At 40.3% G+C, this 26,371-nt stretch overlaps 2 protein-coding genes across 2 annotated transcripts; one reads left to right on the forward strand and one right to left on the reverse strand.

Annotated features, from left to right (window-relative positions):
• Positions 1–230: 230 nt before the first annotated feature.
• Positions 231–4,707, forward strand: LOC147860471 (pentatricopeptide repeat-containing protein At3g09040, mitochondrial-like). Its single transcript, XM_087324601.1, has one exon. The coding sequence runs from the start codon at positions 534–536 to the stop codon at positions 4,059–4,061; it is 3,528 nt and encodes a 1,175-aa protein (XP_087180727.1). The 5' UTR covers positions 231–533; the 3' UTR covers positions 4,062–4,707.
• A 408-nt stretch (positions 4,708–5,115) lies between these two features.
• Positions 5,116–10,502, reverse strand: LOC147860472 (DEAD-box ATP-dependent RNA helicase 3B, chloroplastic-like). The gene is made up of 10 exons (XM_087324602.1): positions 9,869–10,502; positions 8,607–8,740; positions 7,752–8,166; positions 7,498–7,596; positions 7,167–7,391; positions 6,464–6,841; positions 6,245–6,391; positions 6,066–6,161; positions 5,459–5,796; positions 5,116–5,342 (listed from the first exon to the last, which is right to left on the reverse strand). Exons 1-10 carry the CDS (start codon positions 10,328–10,330, stop codon positions 5,339–5,341), a joined length of 2,298 nt encoding a protein of 765 aa, XP_087180728.1. The 5' UTR covers positions 10,331–10,502; the 3' UTR covers positions 5,116–5,338.
• Positions 10,503–26,371: the final 15,869 nt, after the last annotated feature.

Raw genomic sequence — 26,371 nt, forward strand, 5'->3', positions numbered from 1 at the left:
AAAAGTTTTCGATAAGAAGTTTCATTATATTGTACAAATCGAGTCAGCTCAGCTCAGCGGGTGCATAACTTTCAAATGCTCGAAACGCATGCTGGTACCGAAGGGTCTCAATGGCAACCCCGTGAAAATGAGAGTTACTGTTACTTACAGCCGGTCCGGTGCAATCACGGGCTTTGCCAAATGAGAGTTCTTGTAGGTTCGATCTCACATGATGCTATGTAAGGAAATGGCCCTCTAGATGGACCAAGGGAATTTCACGTTCATAAGATGCTGTAACAGTTGCTGCTCTGTGCTTTTGTGCTGGTTTGAAAGCATCTCGATTTGTAAGGTGATGTAGAGAAGGAAAACCTAAACAGGTTGCCTCTCTTCTATTCGAGGTGTTGGAAACAGGAAATCCCTATATCAACAGAGTTACTCCTCCTCTGTATTTGACGTATGGAATAAAGAATCTTAGGATTTCAAACAGCAAGGTTAAGGAAACAATGTTGAAGCTACATTCTTGCTGTTTTTTGAGATCTTGAAAGTCTAGGGAGATGCAGCCTGCATCATTCGCTTCTTTCAAAACAGGAAGCTTCCCACCTTCACTGGAGGCATTTTCACAATCCTTGTACAAGTGTAGAGAGGAGAAAATCCATGGTTATGCTTATTACTTGCATGATTACATGTGTAGCTGGGGACTTGAAACCCACAGCTCACTTGGTAGTTACCTTGTGTATCTATTCGTCAAGATCAATTGCATGTCTTACTCCCAACGTATTTTCAATCGGTTGATGTATCAGAAGGAATTTTCATGGAGCAGTCTCATCTCAGGCTATATAAAATGTGGGGAGCTACACCATGCTTTTACATTATACTGCAGAATGCAGGAACATAGGATATGTCCCAGTGGATACACTTTTGTGGCTCTACTTAATGCCTGTACGCAGATGAAAAATCTTAAGAAGGCCATTGAAATACACATGGATATTGCTAGGACTGAGTTGATTGCAACAGATATATTTGTTGGGAGTAGTTTAATTGATATGTACGCTAAGTGTGGCTGCATTGCAAGAGCACGTGAAGTTTTTGAAAGTCTTTCAGTTCAAAGTGTTGCAACATGGTCAACACTGATCTCAGGATGTGCCAAAAATGGATGCAGTGAAGAAGCAGCTATACATTTTCAACAGATGCAACGAGAGGGTTTCTCTCCGGATGCTATCACATACATTTCTACTTTGAAGGCATACACCAACATAGGAGCTGTTGAAAAGGCAATTGAAATGCATAGTGACATAATTAAGAAGGGGTTTGAAATGCATGGCATAATTGGTAGTAGTTTAGTGGATATGTATGCAAACTGTGGGTTTCTTGTGAATGCACAAAACATGTTTGACCGACTTCCTGTACGTGATGTTGTCTCATGGACAACTCTAATTGCAGGATATGTCAAACATGAGCAGCTGCAAGAAGCACTCCATAGGTTTAGAAAGATGCAAGATGAAGGAATTTCTCCAAATGTTATCACATTTCATTGCTGTTTGAAAGCTTGTGGTGGTGTAGGAGCCTTTGAGGAAGGCCTTGAAATGCACGCAGACATTGATAGAAGAGGATTGCTTAAAGAAGATGTTGCTGTTGGAAATGCCTTGATAGACATGTATTGTAAATTTGGCTTGCTTGCAAATGCACAAAATGTATTTGACGAGCTTCCATTTCGAGACACAATCTCATGGAATACATTGATAGGAGGTTATACTTTTCATGGGCATGCAAATAAGTCACTTAATTGTTTTGAACAGATGAAAATGGAGGGATTGAGGCCAGATTCTGTTACATTTATCCACACCTTGAAGGCATGTGGATGTGTTAGTGCCGTGGAGAAGGGCCAAGAGATCTGTGTGGAGATTGCTGACATGAAATTGCTGGAAGGAGATCCTGTATTGGCCAGCACTGTGATTGATATGTATGCCAATTGTGGCTTGTTTGTAGAAGCTAAAGAATTACTTTGTACCATTCCTGCACAAGATGCAATTTCATGGACTGTATTAATTGCAGGGAACACAAAGCATGGGCAAGGAAATGAGGCATTGAACTGTTTTAAGCAGATGCATTGTGAAGGTGTCCTCCCAAATTTGGTGACACACGTTTGCACTTTAAAAGCTTGTGGTAGTGCCAGATCCTTGAAACAAGGTCAAGAAATACATGCGAAGATATGTATACAAGGATTTTTAATAAAAGATGTTATAGTTGGGAATGCATTGATTGATATGTATGGAAAATGTGGCTTGGTTACAGAAGCACAGGAAGTATTTGATATGCTACTTGAGCGAGACACAATCTCATGGAATGCTCTGATTATAGGTTATGCTGAGCAAAATCATATTACCAAAGTGTTGAAACTTTTCTCAAGGATGCCTTTAGAGGGCATCCTTCCTGATTCTGTCACATATATTACTATTCTCAGGGTTTTTGGGGATTTTGCTATGAATCGTGTCCAAGAACTGCATATGACAATTTCTGAAATGGGCTTCTTAGATAGAGATCCTTTCATTGGCATTACATTAATTGATACATATGCCAATTGTCGACTCCTCCTAGAAGCCCAAGAAGTATTTGATATGCTTCCAATTCAGGATACAATCTCCTGGAATGCATTAATTGGAGGATATGTAAAACATGAGTTTGCTGAAGACGCACTTGATTGTTTTAAAGAGATGCAGATAGAGGGAGTTTGTCAAGATGGGATCACATTTATTTATGCCTTGAAAGCTTGTGGCATAATTCAAGCCATGGATGAAGGTCAAGAAATACACAGACAGATTGCAAAATTTGGGTTGCTGAAAAGTGAGATTCTTGTCGGCAATGCGCTGGTGAACATGTATGCTAAATGTGGGATGTTCATGCAAGCAGAAGAAGTGTTCAATGATCTTCCAGTTCGAAATACTGTCTCATGGAATATCTTGATTTCAGGATATGCCAAACATGGCTTCAGTGAGAAAGCACTAAACTGTTTCGGGAAAATGGATGTAGAGGGCATTTCTTCAAGTGCTGTCACCTACGTTTGCATTTTGAGGGCCTGTGGCAACATCAGAGACATAAATAAGGGCCAAGAAATACATTCTGAGATTTCAACAAATGGAATGCTGGAAAGAGACCTTGATGTAGGTTCTGCTTTGGTGGGTATGTATGCTCAATTTGGTATGCTTGAGAAAGCACATGAAGTGTACAATGACCTCATTGATCAATTTGGAGTCCGAACTCCTGATATATGCAACCTGCTACTATTTGGGTATGCTGAACATGGGTTTTGGGAAGAAGCACTCGATTATATTGAGCAGATGCAATTCCAGGGCATATCCCTGGATGGTATGACGTTTGTTTGTGCCTTGAAAGCATGTGGCAATCTAGGAGCTGTAAACAAGGGTCTTGAATTACATGGTCATATTACCAAAAAAGGGTTGATTGAACTAGATCTTGTTCTTGGCAATGCATTAGCTGATATGTATGTGAAATGTGGTCTGATGAGAGAAGCACATGGAGTGTTTGACAAACTCACAGCTCGAGATGTGGTCGCATGGACCTCTCTGATTACAGGTTATGCACAGATTGGAGATGATGAAACTGTCTTTCATTTGTTTGAAAGAATGAGGAGAGAATGTGAACCACCAAATCTGATGACCTTTGTGGGTGTTCTTACTGCATGCAGTCATTGTGGTCTGGTTGATAAAGGTGAGGGATACTTTGAGGCTATTAGTTATCCATCTACCGAACATTATTCTTGCTTGCTTGATATCCTTGCACGTGCAGGCCAATTAGATAAGGCAGTAGCAGTGATAAATAAGATGCCATTTCATCCAACTGTTATGGTTTGGCATGTAGTATTCGGTGCCTGTAAAAAATGGGGGAACTTGGAGCTTGCCAGAGATGTATTTGAATTTGTAATGCAACTAGATGGGCAAGATGCAGCATCTTTTGTTAGCATGTCTAACATCTATGCATGTGCTCACATGCTGGAGGATCTGAATCCATATCAAAATAGATACAATGGACCTTTGATAATTGGTTACAGAGAAAACAAGTGCTAAACCCCTTGGATGCATTTGAGTTTGTAATGCAGTTATGCAACACCTTTTGTTAGATTGTTTATGCATTTGCTTACGTTTTGGAGGATGTGAATCCATATGAAAATACTCAATTATCAATAAAACAAGGGTAATTTCCCTCAGCTGGTCAGAAATTTATTGTAAACCTTCATATTGCAGGATGTCAAACTGCAGTGAAACAAACAAAAAAGGTCTTTGCTCACTGGTCATAGTGATAAATCAAGTGCTACGTCCCTTGCTCCATCAAAAGTGTGTTGAAAATGCAACATATTGGGACCCATATTATGTAAGTACTAACTAGGAATCAATCCACCGCTATCCACTGAGCCTGGGATAGTATCTAGGGATCAGTTCACTCATCACTATCCATTGGTGTAGAACTCAAGTGTGAAGGTTCATGTATTCAACGTTGTTGATCAGAAATGCAGAGACATGTACTAGTGACAAACCTTATCACATGACCTCAGTACATGGTTTATTACAAATGCTGATACATTTATATGTTCTACATGGCTTATCATGAATCCTGATACATTTGTTGGCAGAAACTCATTGCAGTGAGGACATTCTCACAAGCTTCAACTATGATTAATATCAATATCGGCACATTAATTAGAAATAACTTAGTGCTGTGAATCGTGATCCAATATTCAACATTGCTTATTATAAATGCACATAAATATATTCTTGCTATGAACTAATGATTTCAAGGTAGTGCACCCTATGCATGAATTTTCAAACTTTTCTTGCATTTTTTATCTACCCATGTGCTGGAACGGAAAAAAATGAAACGTCATTAAAATTATTAGCTCTACAATTTCCAAAGACGTCCACCATTAAACTTCAGAAGAATGTAAACCCAAAATGTCTGTTGTGCCAAAAGTTTCCAAGGCCTTCTATATACAATGGCTTTCTGCATATATAACATGTATGGAACCCCATTATTGGCACAAACGTTATTGACTTACAAGTGCCTAGCTCTTGCTTGAAGGTTTAGCACAACTTTGTGTGTATGCACATATGATTGACGTTGAGATCCATAAACATGATCTAATTTGAGCTGAAATAAATAATATACAAGCTGCAAATTTTGATCCATCTTTATATGAATTACAAGTAGACCAGATAATTTCCCAATTAAGAAAATAGAATGATCACTAACTCTCCCTAATATCGTTGGTTAGCACCTGCCGCATGCTCCATCAATAAAGTTGGTGGAGTCAGCCACAGGGCAGCTCTATGCTCTGCAGTAACATAGATCACCTGCTCATGCACGATGTGCTTCAACCAAATTAGTAATTAAAGATCTGGGAATTAATCAAAGAAAATTTTATGAACAGCCTTTGGGAGTTTCATAAATGTAAAGTAGTGGCATGTACCTCTGAAATCCACTATTATTGCCCTGGTATCCACCACTGTTCCCCTTATATCCACCATTATTTCCCTGGTATCCACCATTATATCCCTGGTAGCCACCATTATTCCCCTGGTAGCCGCTAGCATTTCCTCGGTAACCACCAGCATTTCCCTGGTAGCCTCCCCATCCACCAGATTGCTGCTGCCCATCCCTTTTATATGAACCCCAACTTCCTGAGCCACTAGATCGACCATACTGTTGTCGATTCATCATAGGCCTCCCTCCACCCATTCTACCACCCTGTCCTGAAAACCGTCCGTAACGATCCCGTGGGGCATCATTATATTGAAGCCTTGGAAGCTAGTCATAAAGAACCAAAAGCAACAAAATCTATGTTAGATTCTCAACATTAAACACCCCAAGACGATTTGTCACAGGGCCATTCCTATGAGATAAGAGGCCTTCGCGAAGTGCATGCAAGCAGGCAGATTGCCCAAAAGTACAACACTTATTTTAATGGAGGTCTAAAAGTGCATTTGGAAACTAATGGTTGGTTGGGTGGAGCTCTCCCTTCTACCACTGAGTGAGCATAGTAAAAATAATATCGATATCATTGGTAGTGAACACACCTTCAAAATTGCTTCAATACAATCATCAGGTGACAGGGGCAACGCAAGGAGTTCTTTTGCCACATCCTCAGGCAGATCAAAAATTGCTCCCACACCCTGTTCACACGATAGAGTTTAGAGAACATACAAATTAATGTGCAATATTTCAGCCAGCAACATGGCTAGTTGTAGAGACTGACCTCTGAGGGGTCCAGCATCAGTATCTTTCCTACTTCATCGGCAGCTTTAGGATAGATGGCACCAAGAGCACCTATGACACCCCCTGGGGTTGACAGCCCTCCTGCACCCCATCTCTGAGGGCGAGTGAATTGGAGAGTCATCCATCCCTTCAAGTATTAAACATATGTCAGGATCTAACACTGAGAAGTGAAGCCATGCACAATGAAAATAGATTTTACCTGTTCATGTGTAATAAGAGATCGGGATGCAGGTGGCTGTGTAAATCCACTTAAATGAGCAATGGCAGCGGCCAAGGCGTGGGCCCCCTGTTCCTGTAGCAATATCTCAGCAGTCGGAAGAAAAATTGACTTCAAATCAGGATGTACTTTGCCCAAAGCTTCCCGAGCTTGCTCAGATGATGATCTAAGCACATCATGAGGACTAGGAGCACTGATGAGCTCAAATTTGCAGCCAACGTCCCTTTCAATCATTCTTACAGTTCTTATCTGAGAATCTGTGTGCATCAATATAGTTATCCCCTCTTTACCTGCCCGTCCTGTTCTGCCAGAACGATGCACAAATGTCTCTGGATCATTTGGAATCTCAAAATGGATGACCTATGACAAAACTCAAGAGCATAAGAAATCAAGTGATAACAGCCCTAGGATGTACAAGAAAAAACAAGGCACAATTGCTAAAATAGGAAATTTTGCCTTTGCATCAGGTAAGGAGTTTATGATGCTATGTTATTCAAATATATGAGCATGATAGGCTATGGTAAATTCATGAGCAATAACATTGTCCATGAAAATGCGATGCTGAAATAAGCACATGTATATGTTTTTCAAATATATGAACATGATGGGCTAGGGTAAGTTCATGAATAATAGAATCATCCATGAAAAGGCAATGCTAAAATAAGCATGTATCTATACTGCTTACAAGGTCCACATTAGGAATATCCAACCCTCGTGCCGCCACATCCGTTGCAACTAAGACTGAAAACTTTCCATTGCGAAAAGATGATAGTGTCTTCTCTCTCTGACCCTGAGAGATGTCACCATGCAAAGCTTCAGTCCCAAGCATTCTGTTCATTGACATCGCAACCTCATCAGCATCTCTTTTGGTTTGTGTAAACACTATAGATTTCCGACCTTTTCCATATACCTGCATTGACAAAAGAGTCACGTGTTTCATATTCCCAAATATATATAGACAAACATACACCCATATATATACATTCGACAGCTAAATAAAGATAAAATTTTCTTACGGTGATCAGATCACTTAACACTGAGCGTTTTGCTGATACTGGAACAGGAATTGACAGCATTTTGATGCCTTCAGCAAGCTTTTCTTCAGAATCCCCAACCTGCAAAATTTTAGAGTACTGATGTGAGTTATACTTGGATAAACAATTTTGCTGTCCCAACTGTATATGAGCAATTTCTTCAAACTTTCAAGTCCATGCATGAACATTCTTATAACCTATTACTAGTCCACTCCATGACTATAAAACCAACTTACCAGATCAATTGTCAAAGGCTGCCTTAAGTATTTTCTGGCTAGTTTCTTGACCCAATCTGGCATGGTTGCTGAAAAGAGCATACTCTGCCTCTCGGTTGGAACACTTTCCAAGATTCTCTCAACGTCCTCAGCAAAGCCAATTGCAAGCATCTGATCTGCTTCATCTAAGACGAGGTAGCTCACCTCATTTAGTATTAGAGAACCACGTTCAATTAAGTCAATGATACGACCAGGTGTTCCAACAACAATATCAACACCCCTTTGCAGTTTCCGTTGCTGCCCTACAATTGAAACTCCTCCATAAACACATAGTGTTGATAGATTTGGCGCCGATTCCATAAATTCTTTCTCTACTTGTATTGCTAGCTCTCTGGTTGGTGCAAGCACCAACACCTTTGGATTCCGGCTAAATCGTCTGCATAATCCATATGAATCACATTTTCTTATGATGGTATATATTCTGAACATATACATAACTTAAAGGTGTCAATAAAGTTAGGGATTAACCGATCGGTTCATGGGTGGACACATGGTTTTACATAATGTGGAAGATCATGGACAAGACAAGGACCTAGGATTTCATGGTATGCAATGCACTAGCTAAACTTAACTCTCTTCTCTTTTGGTTCTCTGCTATCCATAATGGTATGGCTCCTACGTATATCAAAATTTCTGGCTTATTTGACTCCATGAACTTACGCATAGCATTGTAAAAAGTAGATGATTCCTACTTATATCAAAGCTCACCACCCATGTCTAATCAAGGTCAATCTCTCATTGATCAAGGAAACTAAAAGTTTTGAGGAGACACATATATACTTTCTAGGTCAGATCACATATATCCGATATATTTACCGTGTTCGATTCTGTTCATTTTGCTGCAAAAGGCTTTGAATGATGGGTATGCCAAAAGCCAAAGTTTTGCCTGTTCCGGTACGAGCTCGTCCAATGATATCAATACCCTCAGTTGCTGGTTTGAATACTGCCTCCTGTGTCATAAAAAACAGATCCAGAAAAGCATTCAGATTTTCATTCACTAACTAATGGCACACTCTTTGGTAAATTGTTTGTTTGATCATATGAGCAATCCTTGACCACCAATAGATATACTCAGAAATCTCAACAAAGCTATCCGATATGAATGCCCTACATCAGAGCTATCATGAGCATAAGCAAAAATTTTGAGGATAGGGTGGGTTCATTAGCCATTGAATATAGTTTGTCCGGCCATTGTCTGGATGGCTATCATTTCGATATAAATCTAGGGTTTGGTGGTCTGCAGGTTACAGATTATCAACTCCTGTCAATTATTAGAGAACGTGTTGTAAGAATATAGGAAAGAGAGGTAGAAGACCATAGATCACCTTTATATATCCACAAGCCCTTGGTTGATATCTAGACTGTGAAATAAGACCTAGTTGATTTACTCCAGTCTTAATTCATTGCTAATAATGTGTGATATGTATACTTTCATGGAAAAAACCAGATCAAAACATTCAAATTTGATTAAAAACTGATGCACATTCACAAGGATATTCGTTCATATGTGTCACAAGCATATTCATAGGTATGTATTTATTGGCCAATGAAGATTCACGTCATGTCTAGTGTTCGCTTAATCAGCACTGATGGCCCTACAGCCAACTTCATATAGGATATGTACATTGTCCATGCGAAGTACCTAAGGTTTAGGGTTATATCAAGAGCTAGGTACCCCGTCTGCATCCCTTCTCAATTCATTTACTTCATGAATGTTCAATGGATATACCCTCAATTTGGTATAGCTTGGAGTGCATAATCCTAAACTATGGTGTCATGGTACAGACCAGTATGCATAATGTGGGATGCAGATAAACATTCTAGGGGCTGAATGGCCTCTAGTATGGGGGACAGTTGGTGGTCATCTAGCCATATCCCTGTTAATTTCATCAACTATATAGATAAATCCTTGTTGGAATCTCGATAAGGTGATCAATTCGTAATCATATAAGCAATATTTGCATCGATGGATATACTCAGAAAGAACATACAAAAGAGCCACTTACCGTGAAAAACCATACAAAAGAACAGCTTACCATGAAACAACGTATATTTTTACATGGAACAAAGTCATGTACCTGAATAGGGAACATGTGAGTGATGCCTCTTTTCTGAAGAGCCAAAACCAAAGCATTGTGGAGGCCCAGAGTGGATATGTCTAAACCTTTGTTTTCCGAAGAGACAATATTCTCTGTAGAGAGAGGAGGATATGGAGCTTCTTCTCTCGACCTGCTATTTCTAATCTCTCTCTTAGAATCAGGGTAATCTGATACAGAAACAGAGGACTTCTGTTGCTGCCATGAAAGCTTCATCACTTCTGCATCTTCTTCTGATGCTGATGGTGACGATGAGAATAAGCGAGACTCCGATCGAACACATAGGGTTCGGGCAATCTTCTTCTTATCGAGGACAGAGAAAGACCACAAAAGCGATACAGACACAGGCTTGTTGGAGGTCAGTACTCTTCTGCTTAAGAACCCATCTTTGCTGATGATCAAATTGACAGTATGAGGAAGAGGGGTGATATGATAACTAGCCATGGCGATGAGGGGAAGCAAAGAACTTGCAAAGGCCTAACAGAGAATGGAGATGGATTAGCAGGAATCAAACCCACCCAAGGCTCTGCTTCAGGGGATAGAAAATCAAGCCATGGAAGCTATAATAAGGGGAGAGCTCTCCATGGCCTTCACAAAACACACACACACACACACAAATTCTTCTTTGGTTCAGAGAATGCCACGGGATAAGGGCCTCTCTCTTTTCTTTTCTTTTTCTTTTTTTCGTAAATAATGGTTTTCATTACGAAAGAAAAAACACCACCATGACTAACTAACTATAGAACCCCTTCTATCTATCTGGGTAACTATAGAACCCCTTCTATCTATCTGGGGATCTGAAGAAAACTACTACACCAAACTCAATGCCACATGACTAACTAACTATAGAACCCCTTCTATCTATCTGGGTAACTATAGAACCCCTTCTATCTATCTGGGGATCTGAAGAAAACTACTACACCAAACTCAATGCCACCCTACACACCAATTCAAATCGCGAATATGATTTTATATATGTGACCTTGCAGAGTTCTCTCTCTTCCTGGTTCAGATTTCGTGACTTCTCTAGCACTGTCAATTGCCACAAAAGAAGTCCTTTTAACTTTAGAACATATTTTCTCACCCCAACTTGCGAATAAAAAATGAAGGCATTCCGCATATTCCAATTGAACCATAACCCCCAATACCTCAAGAACTCAAAAATAATTTGAGAATGAGGCATCGGTTCATTGTTCTCCATATGTGCAAAAACCCAATTAAAGGAAGATAGACTTACTCCTGTTAGAGACATTCACACTAAACTGATACACCTCCAAACCATCCTTGCCATCGGGTAGGAAATAAATCGATGCCTACTATGTTCCAATTCTACCGAACAAAAGAAACACAATCCTTTAGTAATGTTTCTTTTTTTTAATGCATCCCCCAATGGTAAAGCTCCAATCATAACTCTCCAAACAATTACCTTGGCTCGTAGCATTAATCGAGAACATCAACCTGCCTTGATCACATGAAGCCACCAAGTAATGGGCTTACGAAACCCCCATATCTTTATAACCCTTTCTTCCAACCACTTATGTTTGTTAATCAACGTGTGATAAGCAACATTTGTTGAGATCATAGTCAATCTCTTATTTCCAACAAACCTCAAATCAAGCTCTTGAGATCGCCCATCTAAATAAGGAATTGGCTCATACGAAGATAGTATTTGTTGCAACTTATTCCAAATAAAGGTATAACCTTTTGGAATACGAAATGTTGATCTGATTGTTCGAAAAGCCATTAATCCTCTTTGTGACACCAACATAGCATCCTTAATTGTTACCAAACCCAATCTAGCCATTCGATTAAATTGAAGGTTAAAAATTTGCTTACCTTCCCACTTCAACAACCTTGATGTCGCCAAAACCTCCATTTGTAATGAATTGGCACATACCCTTTCTTATGGGGGATGCCATTCCACAAAATCTAACATACTTTGCCATGATGTCAACAAATGATCAACTATCATAGACCCTACACATTTGACATCCCTATCAGAATTAATTACATTCCACCAATTTACTTCAACCTTCATGTTTCCAAGCTTTATTCCGTTCTTCTCTATAAAGTATGCCACCATTTCTGTCCAAGGTTGTACACCTTCAAACATAAATCGAACGAAAGTAAATCGGCGAGCCACCATATGCTCATATAGATTTAATATTGATGCCCCGCCAAGACGCTTCAGAGTACAAACATGATCCCATGCCAACCACGACAAGGCACTTTTCCCTTTTCTTTTCCATAACAACATTCGCATTGAGCGTGTCAATATTTCAAGAGCTTTCTTTGACCATGGGAGCAAAGGAAGATAATAAGATACCATAGAGACCATAATCGATTGGACCACCTTAAGTTGTACATGAAAAGGCCAAATTTGAGACCTCCAATACATAAACTTATCCTCCAACCTTTTGGACACCCACTCAATAAGTTTCACATGAGAAACTTCCACCCCAATTGGATATCCAAGGTGATGAAAATTCATACCACGATGTACTATCCTTCCTGACCACCCCAACCCCAACACATCTTGTTCTATACATGAAATGAGGACAGATTTATGTATATTAATTCTCAACCCTGAAGCATTTGAAAACAATTCCCACACATCTCTTGTCTTACTAATATTTTCCCGATTAGGTGCCAAAAACATAATATGGTCATCTGCTAGAGCTTGAACAATACATGGCTTCCCTGATGGCAACCTTAGTCCAAGCAATTCTTCCTCCATAGCCATATTGTGTAACTTAACAAGAAGAGGATGTGTGACAATAGTGAATAGTAAAGGACTTACCGAGCATCCTTGTCTAACTGACATCCGAATAGAAATCAATTGTGTTACTCCTCCATTAAACATCACATGTGAAACCGAACCCTCCCCTAATGTGTATATCAACTTAGACATACGATCACCAAAACCCATATGAGACATCAATTGATTTATAAACGACCAATCCACATTATCATAAGCTTTCTCGATATCCAATTGTAGCAACACCAATTCTTGCTTCGAATCCTTTGCATAGTCAATTGCCATTTGAACATTTAAAATATTATGTAAAATGTCTCTTTTTGCTAAAAACCCATTTTGAGCATTATGAATAATAGAAGGTACAACCTTATGCAACCAATTGGCTGTTATGATATGGCAAGACTCGAACCCATGACCTTATGCTACATGGGTCAAGCTCTTGACAATTAGCCCATACATTGTAATACATAAAATATTATTTTCATTTATGTTTTATTATAGAAAATTGATGTATATTCTAGATTTCTCTGGAACATTCTAGAAACTTCAGGAGTATTCCTTAGAACACTATAAAAGGAGGCACAAGGCATTATTTCGAACCAAATCGGTTCAATGCCAGTCTTAAGCCTCCTAGCTACTACTGTACATTCTCTTCACATAATATATATCTTTTCTTATCATCACTCTCTCTCTCCCTCCCTCTCACTCACTCTTTCCTTCTCTCGCGAGTTCTTCACCTCTCTTAGTACTAATACTTCTTTTAGTACTAATTCCTTCTCTGTCTTAGTACTGTTCCTGGCAATTTCAACCGATTTTGTTGCTCTTCCTTCCTCCTCTTCCTTTCCTCCTCTTCCTTTTATCTTCTTATTAATCCTCTTATCCTCCCTAGTAAAATGGAAACTATTAGTGCTTAGGAATACCAATCTGTTTTCTCGGAGCTGCAATGCTTAAAAGAGAAATTTGTAGCACTAGAACAAGAAAATCATCGTTTGTTGGGGGATCTTCAACAAATAGTGTTGGAAAAACAACAACAACATGGGGAGCTAATGTTACGTGTACAACAACTCGAAGCGACAATCATATCATTACAACAACAAGGATCAAGCACTCAAGGGATTCACAAAGAACCGAAGATTGGTCTTCCTGCAAAATTTGATGGGACCCGATCACAATTTAGAGGGTTTTTGAATTAGGTACGTTTAGTGATACAAATGCATCCTTCTCGATATCCCACCGATGCATCACGAGTGGGACTAGTAGGCACTCTCCTTAGTGGCTCAGCGTTAACATGGTTTGCTCCATTGTTGGGAAAGGAATCTCCATTACTAAACAATTTTGAAGAATTTATAAGTGAGTTTAAGGCCTGTTTTGGAGATACTAACAGCATAAGGACTGCAATCAACAAAATCCAGCGATCATGCCAAGGTGATCGTCCAACCTCCGCATACGCTGCAGATTTCCGCCTACTCGTTGCCGATATCCCTTGGGATGATCACGCATTGATGGAGCAATTTCGTTATGGCTTACACAACGATGTCAAGGATTTACTCTTGATCTTCCCCGAAGAGCCAAAGTCATTAACAGAAGCAATCAGTCGCGCAGTGAGATGCGACAACCGCCTCTTTGAACGACATTTGGAACAACAATTCCAGATTCCAAGGGCAAGATCAGAGCCTACCTATGCCTCAATGGTAGCGAAACCTTTTCCGAGGGAGTCATATAATGCGCCTCCAGTAAGTACTCCAACTCCAATGGAAATTGACACCACACGTCGTCGTGGACCGCTATCGAAAGAAGAAAAACAACGATGCCGAGCAAACCGACTATGTCTTTATTGCTGTGGACCAGGGCATATCGCGGTAAACTGTCCCCATAGGCCAAGAAGGCAGGTAAACCAAATAGTTGTTGTTCTGATTGTACTAAACCCGACTCTATTTCAGTAGGGATATCTAAGAGTCCTAATAGTACTAATAGCCCAAATCTAGCGAACAAATTTGATGTCCTTAGTTAGTTAGAAGAAGAGTTAAACGACTAAGTCCAGCCAAAATAGGAGCCGTTTGGTTGGACAACCCTAGATCTGTGTAGCCCATTAATGGTTCCATTCCCTCTAAGCAAGTTATCAATGTGTTCGTAGCCCAAGTAACAGTTAATACTAGAAGTACTCCTCCAGTACATGTCTTAGCACTTCTAGATTCCAGAGCTAATTCTTGCTTCATGGATAGGAAATTTGCCCAAGCTCATCAGATATCTCTCAGAAAACTCCCGTGTCCTGCCTCTATAGTAATCATTGATGGTCGTCCCATTGCTTTCGGAAATATCATAGAAGAGTCAGAACCCGTTAATATTATCCTAGATAATCTAGCATGTGTCGTATCATTTAATATAATTAGCATCCCAGAACACCCCATTGTCTTAGGATTACCATGGTTCGAATTACATAACCCAGACATAGATTGGCGGACAAGAGAAATCCGACATCGAAAAGCCCGAGGGTCTACTCATGAAATTGCAACGATTTCACTACATCAGTTGCGTGAGGAAGGACGCAAGGAAGAAATGTTCCTCTTCGCAATATCAGTAAAACCCTCCAGCACCACTAAAGAGGAATCCACCGTTCAACTTCCAGAGAAGTATCGTCATTATGCCAATGTGTTTGATAAAGTACAAGCCAATACGCTTCCTCACCATCGACCATATGATTGCCCCATCGATTTACAACTGGGGAAAGAGCCACCATGGGGACCGATCTACAATCTGTCGCCAACAAAACTGGAAGTCCTTCGAGCCTATATAGAGAAGAATTTGGAGAATGGTTTCATACGACATTCGAAATCTCCAGCCGGCACACCCATTTTCTTCGTCAAGAAAAAAGATGGCTCACTTCGTCTCGTTGTAGATTATCGTGGCTTGAATAAGGTTACAATCCGAAATAGGTATGCACTCCCCCTTATCTCAAGTCTTTTAGAACGGATCAATGGTGTCAGGTTCTTCACGAAGATCGACTTATGGGGAGCCTATAACCTTGTACGGATCCGACCAAGAGATGAATGGAAGACCGCGTTCCGCACCAGATATAGGCACTTCGAGTATACGGTCATGCCGTTCGGCCTCACTAATGTGCCAACAGTCTTCCAGCACATGGCAAATGATATTTTCTGAGATCTCTTGGATGTGTGTCTAATCATCTATTTGGATGATCTATTGGTTTACTCAAAGACCCAAGAAGAGCATGATTCTCATGTATTGTTAGTACTAAAACGACTTCGAGAACATCGTCTTTATGCAAAGTTGGAAAAATGTAGTTTCAGGTGCAACCAGGTGGAATTTCTCGGCTATGTCATTTCCTCAGAAGGCATCTCCATGGACCCAGCTAAGGTCAAAACGGTGGTAGAATGGCAAACTCCGCGTTCGGTGCGGGATGTGCAATGCTTTCTAGGCTTTGCCAATTTTTACCGGAAGTTTATAAAGGATTACTCAAAACTCGTTTTGCCTCTTACACAACTTACTAGGAAGGGACAATCATTCGTTTGGTCTGAAGAAGTGGACATGGCTTTTGAGAATCTTAAAAAGGCATTTACATCGGCTCCGATTCTAGCTCACGTTGATCCAGAACAACCATTCATAATCGAAGCTGACGCATCGGATTTTGCATTGGGGAGCATTCTATCACAACGAGGTAATGATGAAAAGCTACATCCTATGGCTTTTCACTCACGCAAGTTTGACGCCGCCGAGATCAACTACGAAATTCATGATAAAGAGTTATTGGCTATAGTGGACCCTTTTATGCAATGGAGGCATTTTCTAGAGGGATCTTCTCATCAAGTCACTGTATTCAGTGACCACAAAAATCTCGCCTATTTTCAAGATGTTCGTGTGTTAAATCGACGTCAAGCTCGGTGGGCCCATTTTCTCACGTGTTTCGACTTCAAGATTACATATTGACCTGGGAAGCATCAAGGGAAAGCAGATGCATTATCACGACGTTCGTACCTAGCACCGCGTCCCGGCGAGCCAACTTTCGATAACCAAAAGCAAGTAATCTTGGGACTGGCACGACTGCACACAACACAGGTCTTTGGCATGCCCATGGATTCCCACGTTATCAATATCATATGTGCGGACCTGAAGACAGATGCTTTCGCCCAAGCTATACTAACACAAATTGATCCCTCTCGAGCGTCGTGTTCACAGTCGCAACCACCAGGTACGGACTATCAGCAATTCAAATACCATGATGGATTACTCTTCTTTAAAGAACTTTTGTATGTTCCTAATGGTTCTTGCCGCCTTCGAGTAGTACAAAACTGTCATGACACATATACAACTGGGCATTTTGGTAGTACTAAAACATTAGATTTAATACAACGATAATTCTGGTGGCCCCATATGCGACAATTTGTCGAAGATTTTGTTCGGACTTGTGATACATGCTGCAGAGCGAAAATGCCAAGGCATCATCCATATGGTTTATTAGAACCATTACCAATTCCAAGCAAGTCGTGGCAATCCATTGCTCTCGACTTCATCACAGATCTTCCAGTCTCTAAGGGGTTCAATGCGATTCTAACAGTGGTAGATCGATATACGAAGATGGCTCATTTCTTGCCATGTACCGCCGAAATTGTCATGCGTGAAGTATGTCGGTATCATGGACTTCCCGATAGTATTGTCAGCGACCGTGGACCCCAGTTCGTGTCAAAATTCTGGAAGCACCTTTTTAAAATGCTCAAGGTCACTTGTAACCTCTCCTCTGGCTACCACCCACAAACCAATGGCCAAGCCGAATGAACAAATCAAACGCTAGAGCAGTATCTGCGGTGCTTTCTCAACTATCATCAGGATAACTGGGCATATATTCTCCACTTTGCCGAATTTGTCTATAATAACTCTATCCACGCATCGACTAAAGTTGCGCCATTTTATGCTTATATGGGATGTCACCCTCGGTGGAGTGTACTTGAAACCCCAAAGGTGTCCACAAATCCTTGCGCAGAGGATCGTTTGGAGCAGTTACGCAAGATACAAGCAGATTTATCTACTCATCTCCAGCAAGCTCAACAAACACACAAGGTCTACGTGGATCGTCATCGACTTCCATCTAGTTTTAACATTGGAGATCGGGTGTGGGTGCTACGACGACACATCAAGACTACTCGCCCATGTGAGAAGTTGGATTATCAGCGATTAGGTCCTTTCCGTATTATCGAAAAGATTAATGATGTCGCTTTTCATCTCGATTTATACCTCCTCAACTTCGAATACATCTGGTGTTTCATAGTTCTCTCCTGAACCCTATCAAGAGAGCACCATCCCAGGACGTATTACACAGCCTCCACCCCCAATCGAGCTTGAAGATGGACCTGAGTACGAGGTTACCGCCATCCTTGATTCCAAGATTGTTTGCAACAAGCTCTACTATCTAGTTGAGTGGCTAGGATATAGTCCCATCGAGCGTACTTGGGAACCGATAGAGAATGTGACCAATGCTCGTGCTCTTCTTGAAGACTTCCATCATCAATATCCAAACAAACCAAGTCCTCAATCCAAAACGTCTCATAACACTTGTCGTTTTAAAGGGGGGATAGTGTCATGATATGGCAAGACTCAAACCCATGACCTTATGCTACATGGGTTGAGCTCTTGACCATTAGACCATACATTGTAATATTATTTTCGTTTATGTTTTATTATGGAAATTTGATGTATATTCCAGATTTCTCTGGAACATTCTAGAAACTTCAGGAGTATTCCTTAGAACACTATAAAAGGAGGCACAAGGCATTATTTCGAACCAAATCGGTTCAACGCCGGTCTTAAGCCTCCTAGCTACTACTGCACATTCTCTTCACATAATATATATATCTTTTCTTATCATCACTCTCTCTCTCTCCCTCCCTCCCTCCCTCTCACTCACTCTTTCCTTCTCTCGCAATTTCTTCACCTCTCTTAGTACTAATACTTCTTTTAGTACTAATTCCTTCTCTGTCTTAGTACTATTCCTGCCATTGGCTATCACTTTTGCAAAAATCTTGTACATTCTCCCCATCAATAAAATAGGCCTCCATTGAGCAAAGGAAGATGGAGAAGGCACCTTCGGCAAAAGTTTTATCAAACCAATCTTCCAAGAATGAGGCATTTCCCCTGATGTCCACACCTTCTGAAATAAAACTGTAAAAGGCCCCTTTAACTTAATCACATATTTCTTAAAGAGTTCATTTGTTAATCCATCCCATCCAGGACTCTTATCATTAGCAAGATGTGACATGACATGTTCCACATCATCCTCTGAAATATTAGCATCTAATGATTGTGCCACATCATGCGATACATGATTTTTCACTCCATTAAAAAATACATCTCTATCCTTTTTAACATTATCATCGATACAAACTTGTACATCCAACAATTGTGTATAATAGTCTATGCATTTCTTCACAATTTCTTGAGGATCGGAACACGTGATATCATTTTCCTCTAACCTTACCGCATTATGTCATGCATGTGATTCATGAAGGTCATGAAAAAACTTATGTGATTGACAATTAGCATCATCCACTTCTTGTCCTAAATAATTGTTTTCTGTTAGATCATGCATCGCGGAAATTAATACCTCTTGATATCCCAACAACTCTACATCCGTTGGCCAATAAGTTAACAATGAGCTGCATTTATCAAGCAAATTAACTAGGAGATTTAATTTCTTTCTCCTTTTAAAAGCACGGTGAATTCCATAATATCTAGTTAACCTTTGAACATTTGCAACAAATACTTCCCACGCTTCATACCCATCAAATTGCCGCCATCATAGGCAAATGCATCAATCAATTGACACATATAGGCATGGAAGACCTTATGATCCAAAAATGATGAATTAAAAATCAACGGTGGTTTTCCTAAAAACTCATGAAAAGCTCTAATTGAGTGGTGAATGAATTCAAAAATTAATGGGAAATGATCTGATATAATTGACCCATAAGACACTGAAATATCCAAAATCTCTGGTAAAAATCCTTCAAGTCTCTCAAATGTTATTCAATAAGTGCCTTGTATTTGGTATGTGAGGTTGTGGGTTCAAGTCTCTCAAATGTTATTCAATAAGGGCCTCTCTCTCTCTCTCTCTCTGGTGAAAACACAAGTATATGTATGTATGTACGTACATACGTACGTACGTATGTATGTATGAGCAAATGTGTGTGAAAAACACCCAATTATATCAATAAAATGTGTTTGGAAAACACTCCCTCCAATGGGTACCACATCTACTTTGAGTGGTGCTTGGCCACCAAAACCTACATGGATCACACTCATGGGACATGTTGAACTGCCAATAGGCATGATGATCACCCCACCTAGGGAAAGAGCTTCGACTTGCTCCAACAAACAAAACTATGACAACAGTCAATTTCCCTTCAACTTTCATACATCTACTCTCTTCTTACTCCATGCTCACCATCAAATACAGACGCATTTGCGCATATCCCAATTATGACGCAATCCCCAACATCTCCTTAAGAGGAGAGCGATCCCGATCTCTAATGTTGGGTTGATGTCATGATGAGGATACTTGCTTGGGCCTTCAGAAAAGAATATGGCAAATTCTCTTGTGGAGAGCCTTCATGGGGACATCTCTCGCATTAGCTTCGTGGGTTTGGCAAGCTCCTTCATGTCGAGTTACTCGATATATGCGATTTCAAATGATGGGTTAACAAGCGGCTCGCTTGAGCCTTCGTGAAAGAGTACCTTTGTATGTCCCACAAGAAAATGAGTGTGTTCGCCCATGGAGAGCCACACGAGAACTTCTCTCATGTTTGATCCTTTCCAAAGAAACAAGTAGGAGACAAATAGATCAATAGGAGGAAGTCATTATATAAGCTTCCGAATTACAAACAAGGGTACTCCAATCTAGGTGAAACTAAACAAGATTTATGCCCTTGTACATCAAGGCCAAATCAAGATAAGAAAGAAAAGAGTAGGAGGGATATCCTTGATTTGACTTGTGATTCTACGATCAACAACGACGGCTTGTTGGTCTCCAAGATGCACTTGTGATTCGATACCCAGTGATGTTTGGTTTGTCATTGAAGCTTGCATGTTCGAGTCTCAAAACTTGTGAACCCAATAGTGACTTCCTTATTTTGTTGCTTTCAAGGATCCCCCATATGGATGGGTATACAAATGTATTGACTTCTGAAAATTGGTGAACTCTTGTTGAATAAAAAAAAGAAACTTTCCTTTGGCATAATACATCATTGCCTTTTCTTTTTAGCATGCATTGACACTTGACCCTAGATGGCCACTTGACTTCATTAATAACAAATTTCCTTTTGCCTTTTCTTCTTAGTATTCATTGTTATGTGCATAGTATGAACCATAGGTACTATATGTGCATTTGCATTCGAGAATGTTTCAATCATTCAAGTATGGTAAACACCCTCGAAGTATGGTAAATACCATATTTTTGTATTCATTATTTATTATAAGGTAAATTTCTTTTAAGGTAAAAAGTGTAAAAAAATAATTGTCCCGATTCCAGCTTCGTCACTTTGATTGAAAAATCTTTCATGTCTTTCACCAACTCATGCAAGAGTGACTCTTCTACTTTCTTTTCTCCCGAGGCATTCCCCATTTCTTCTCCTTTTTGCTCTGGCAGCTCCAAAAACCACAACTTTCTTTTATAGAAATGGGCACATACCCTTCTCACCTCCTCCCAGTCTTCAGTAAGTCCACCTGGACTATTTTGACCTTCCAGAAGCATTCCCAAGTCCTTCTTGTCTTTAATATTAGTGGCTTGTAGCAACAATATTACTTTATCTGGCATTATTATATTTGTATCCCTAACATTTATTTGCTCAAATCTTTTTGAAAACTCTTTTAACACTTCCAAAACACTTAAATGTTTATTAGACTTTACCCAATCCATGAAAGCTCGCCTTGTCATCCTTGACATATCGTTGAGTTTGTATTCATTCAATAATGCTCTTTCGAAAGTCACCCATGTTTGGTGCTCCCTCTGTAGCTCATGAATCCTTTCTTGTAGCCCAATTGCAGTGACTTGGCTAAAGCTATTAATTTTTGCCGCTTCATCGACACCGCGTTTAATCATCTCCTCATTGTAAATCTTTAGGAACCTTGTCAAATTCATTCCTTCGAAGATTCCTACTCATGCAAGAATATTGTCAACAGCTTTGTCAATGCTTGCCATCATCCCTTGCTCCCATATAATTCGTTCCATCATCTTACACATAAGCCTCATTTGCTCCTCCATATCTCCTTGTCGCCACCTTCACATCGGGTTCACCAAATTATGTCAGGGTAGTTGTGGTTCGTGTGGCAAAGTCACATGGACTAACGTTAATGGGAGTTTGAGTAAAAAATTTACAAGACTTGTGCGACGATATCACAAAGATATTAAGGATAAGAGGAATAGGAGTTAAAAGTAATACATGTGTGTGTGTGTGTACGTGTGTGTGTGTGTGTGTGTGTGTGTGTGTGAGAGGAGCATGGATAAGAGACATGAGAGACAATGTATGATTTAAGAGTAAGAGTATACGATAAAAACATGATTTATATTAAGAATACCGGATTTTACCAACTTTACAATGCTTGATCACAAGATGCGACTTTTCTTTCCGAACTCTATATTTGAACCCTTGTTGAGAGATCAAGCTCAACTTAGTTTAGTTAACTAGTCAACCATGTAACTTCGTAGTTACCTAGATTGAACCTAGTTAGAAGTGTTGACTATAACGCCTTAAATAGGACCTTGTACTTAAGTGGGATATTCTAGATCCTCCACTCCTAAGTACATTTAATATAGGACTCTCTTTTTCCAAAACAATATTCTTCATTAGTATAAATTCTTCATACATGAGAAAATGATTAGTCTGACAACATCGTAAAAGCTGTGGCCATGATAGGCCAATAAAAAACTCAAAGACTTAAAGTAGAAGACTACAAAGAACGGTGGACACACATACATGACTCTTCTTCCCATCTCATGTGATCATTAGCTAAGACCCAATGTTCCTCCATCTTCTTCCATTCTCGCATGCTGACCGGCATACAAATAAACACTCATCACCATGGCTTCACAATATATTTTACCTTTATCTACCATGGTTGTATGATTACAAGCATTTCCAACTGGATTTGCTAAAACTCCATTTCTTCTCATCTGGCCATACCCTGCAAATGTGACAAAATTAGGAGAGAGATTCTGTTCTTTTGCATCCACTCAAAAGCATTAAGAGTTTGCTCTTCAAGCTCCTAGTGCACATAACCTATAAACAATGTATTCCATGTTAGTGTATTCCATGTCAAGCACTGCCTTTTGCTCATGCCACATTTCACATCATATCTACTAGTGCATTTCCAACAAGTTGGCTTTTTCAAAAAAAGCTCTTTCCTCTCAGAATTGAAATGTATCTCCTCGCCCTTGTTTGTGGATCTAATGCACCCACAAGCTTTCAAAATGCCTGCAGAAAACTATGATAATTCAGCATCTGTTGGAGTACCCATCAACTCTGTGATTGAGCTGAACTGATGTACACAATCTTTGGCAGGAAAAAGGGGATGCAACCAGCCAAATGTCCACAGTTGCACTGTAAGCTCTCGCATTCAGAAGCAATTCTGATTATTGGTAACATCTTATTACCACATATTCGAATTAAGCCGAAATAAGCAATCTTTAAATCGGAGTCTTCATTCACTAACAAATTGTCTGGCTTCAAATCTCGGTGAAGTACATTTGCCGAATGAATGTATTTTAATCCTCGGAGCAATTGGTATAAATTCTCTCATTGCAATAACATTCTCATGATTCATGTGAGCAAGAATCTTAACTTCCTCAAGCATATGAAAATACTAGTTCTCTACTAAAATCCACTCTCCTCAGACCCTCACTAAACTTTGCTTCTACCTCCGACACCATCTTCGCTCATCGTTATATAAACTATAAACAAAAAATGTGCTTCAAATATTTCCACATCAGCCATCTCTCCATTTTCCTTGAAATTCTTGCATAGACAACCAAGAAAAAATTAGCTGTCCCAATCCACTCATGACCTTGACAACGTTCTCGCTCATCCTTTCAAAAAATAAACAACTTCCTTTTCCACAACATCCATCTTGGCAATCACTGCTCGTTTTCAACAATTTCCTATACCTACTCATAATATTCTGCTTCACCCCCCACACCGTCTTCGCTCATCCTTAACCCTCAAAAAATTCTTCTTACGTCCACATCAACCATCTCGCCGATTACCGCCAAATTCCTGTATAATAACAAAAAGATTATAAAATGTTTCCTCATCCGCTCATATATTTGCTTCAACCCCCACACCCTCGTCACTCATCCTCTCGTCATTAATAAGCTCTATAAAGACAATAACTACATGACAACAACTAGAAGACTATCTTGTTTGTTGCACTCCCTAAGATGAAACCTAAAATCTTCTTCACTCCATCCCATGACACCAAATTCCATCAAGCATCCTGCCATATAAACCGCAAACAAATTAATATACAAAAATTCCCTCACCAACTCATGATAATTGTTTCTTCAACCCCCACACCATCTACACTCATCCTTATCGCTCAGAAGAAATTGCTTCTTACATCCACAACAACCATCTCGCCTTCTCGCTAATCGGCACCAAATTTTGGCTTTCCATGTCCTTGATTTTCACCAACATCAATTATCTTGACAAAAAGATCAACGGTCATTTAATATAGGACTTACACCTTAGTACCTATATTCCACTCACACATGTGCACCTTTGCACATGAGATATATATATACCTCATTGTGGGTATTTTTGGATTTGATGATGATAATGCTAATTTAACATAGTTACTCATCCCCCATCTTGTGTTGTTCATAAGTGTATCTTCCTCTCTTTTCTCTTTTTATTTTTTATTTTTATCATAATTAGCTTACCCTAGTGGTAAGTCGATAACACAAGCACTATGTCTTGGGTTCGAAACCCAATTTCCTCACCTCTCTATTATATACTTCATATATATCTCTATTTTACTAGATGCCACTATGGAATGTAGGGGTTGAACCCATGACCACCTAATCTCCATTGGGCAACCTTACCAACTAAGCTACATCCATCTGGGTTGTATCTCTCTCTCTCTCCCTCTCTCTCTCTCTCTCTCTCTCACACACACACACACACACATACACACACATATCACTTAATATTCCGCTTATCAACTAATCACATAATTAGGTATTAATTAACTTGTAGTTAATCACCTAATTCTTAACATGGTATTAGAGTGTGTGGTTTAGAAAATCCACTAAGCCCACCCGACTCCGTGATTGTGTGTTCGAGACGCCGACAACAAAATTCGGCTATCGGCTACCGTAGTGCCGCTACGTAGCACGTGTACGTGATCAAAGGAAGAAAAGCCAAAGAAGAGAAGACACTACAATCAACATGAACACACAAATGGGTAGCTCGCTCCCTGGTGAAAAGCTAGACCGGAGCAATTATTCATCTTGGGAGTACAAGATGACCCAATACCTCGTCGGCCAAGGGTATTGGAGCTACATCAACGACGCTCAAGAAAATCGACCTGGCCCAAAGAATGCCGACTACGCAACATGGGAGCAAGCGGCTAGTTGAGTCATGTATTGCTTGGCAAGATGTGTCCACAACCACATGCTTAGGCATATTCGAGACGCCAAGACGCCTAAAGAAGCGTGGGCGAACTTAAAGAAAATGTTCGCCACCAACACGACTACCCGAAAGCTTCAGCTTCAACTCCAACAAAGGTTGAACAACATTCGGCAAAAAGACATGTCCGTGTCGGACTACACCGCCAAGATCAAGAGCATTTGTGACTCACTTGGCTCCATCAAAATAAACGTCAACGAAGAAGAGATGGTTCAAGTATGCTTGGGCGGCCTCGCACAACGATTCGACTCGTTGAGGACGGCAATCTTGGCGAGGGAAAACCCTCCTTCATTCTTTGACCTCCCATCAATATTATTGGTCGAAGAGAACCAGGTCCGAACCAAAAGCAAGACGTCGGAAGGACAAATGTTCTTCTCGAATTCGGACAGTGGCCGAGGAGGAGGTCACGGCGGTAAAAGAGGTCAATTCGACCCCTCACACGAAGGGAACTCAAACCTTCACAGAAGCCATCAAGGAACCTTCGGAAGAAGGGGGAGCTTCCACGCCGAACATGGTCGGCAAACGAGGCCCGCAACTTGCAATTATTGCGGCAAAATCGGTCACTATGAGGCGGAGTGTCGGAAAAAGAGAAGTGAGTCGGCTTCAACAACTCAACAACTCACAAACTATGCATCGAACTCCGACTACGAAAATCGTAGCGGAATGTTCACTAATCACGCATCGAATTCCGACTACGACGATCGTAGTGAAATGTTTACAAAGTACGCCACGAATTCCAACTACGGCAATCGTGGCGGAATGTTTGTAATGAGGCATAGAGCGAACTCTATGACGGCCTCCAACTTCGCAAGCACCTCCAACTCGGAAGACGCGTGGTTCATCGATTCTGGCGCCTCACATCACATGACATCTCACGAAGAGCGGTTTCGTGATTTATGAACGCCGGATCGACCCGGCTTCATAGAAACGGGAGACGACACCACGCATCCCATTCGGTAGATCGGCAATGTCCCATTCGGGAAAGAAGGCGAGCAAACTTGCATCAAGAATGTCTTGCACGTGCCCACAATAACGAAG

Source organism: Azolla caroliniana, unplaced genomic scaffold (genome assembly GCF_043228905.1).
Source record: "Azolla caroliniana isolate FFs.n. ecotype wild unplaced genomic scaffold, voAzoCaro1.0.p SCAF_9, whole genome shotgun sequence".
NCBI lineage: Eukaryota > Viridiplantae > Streptophyta > Polypodiopsida > Salviniales > Salviniaceae > Azolla > Azolla caroliniana.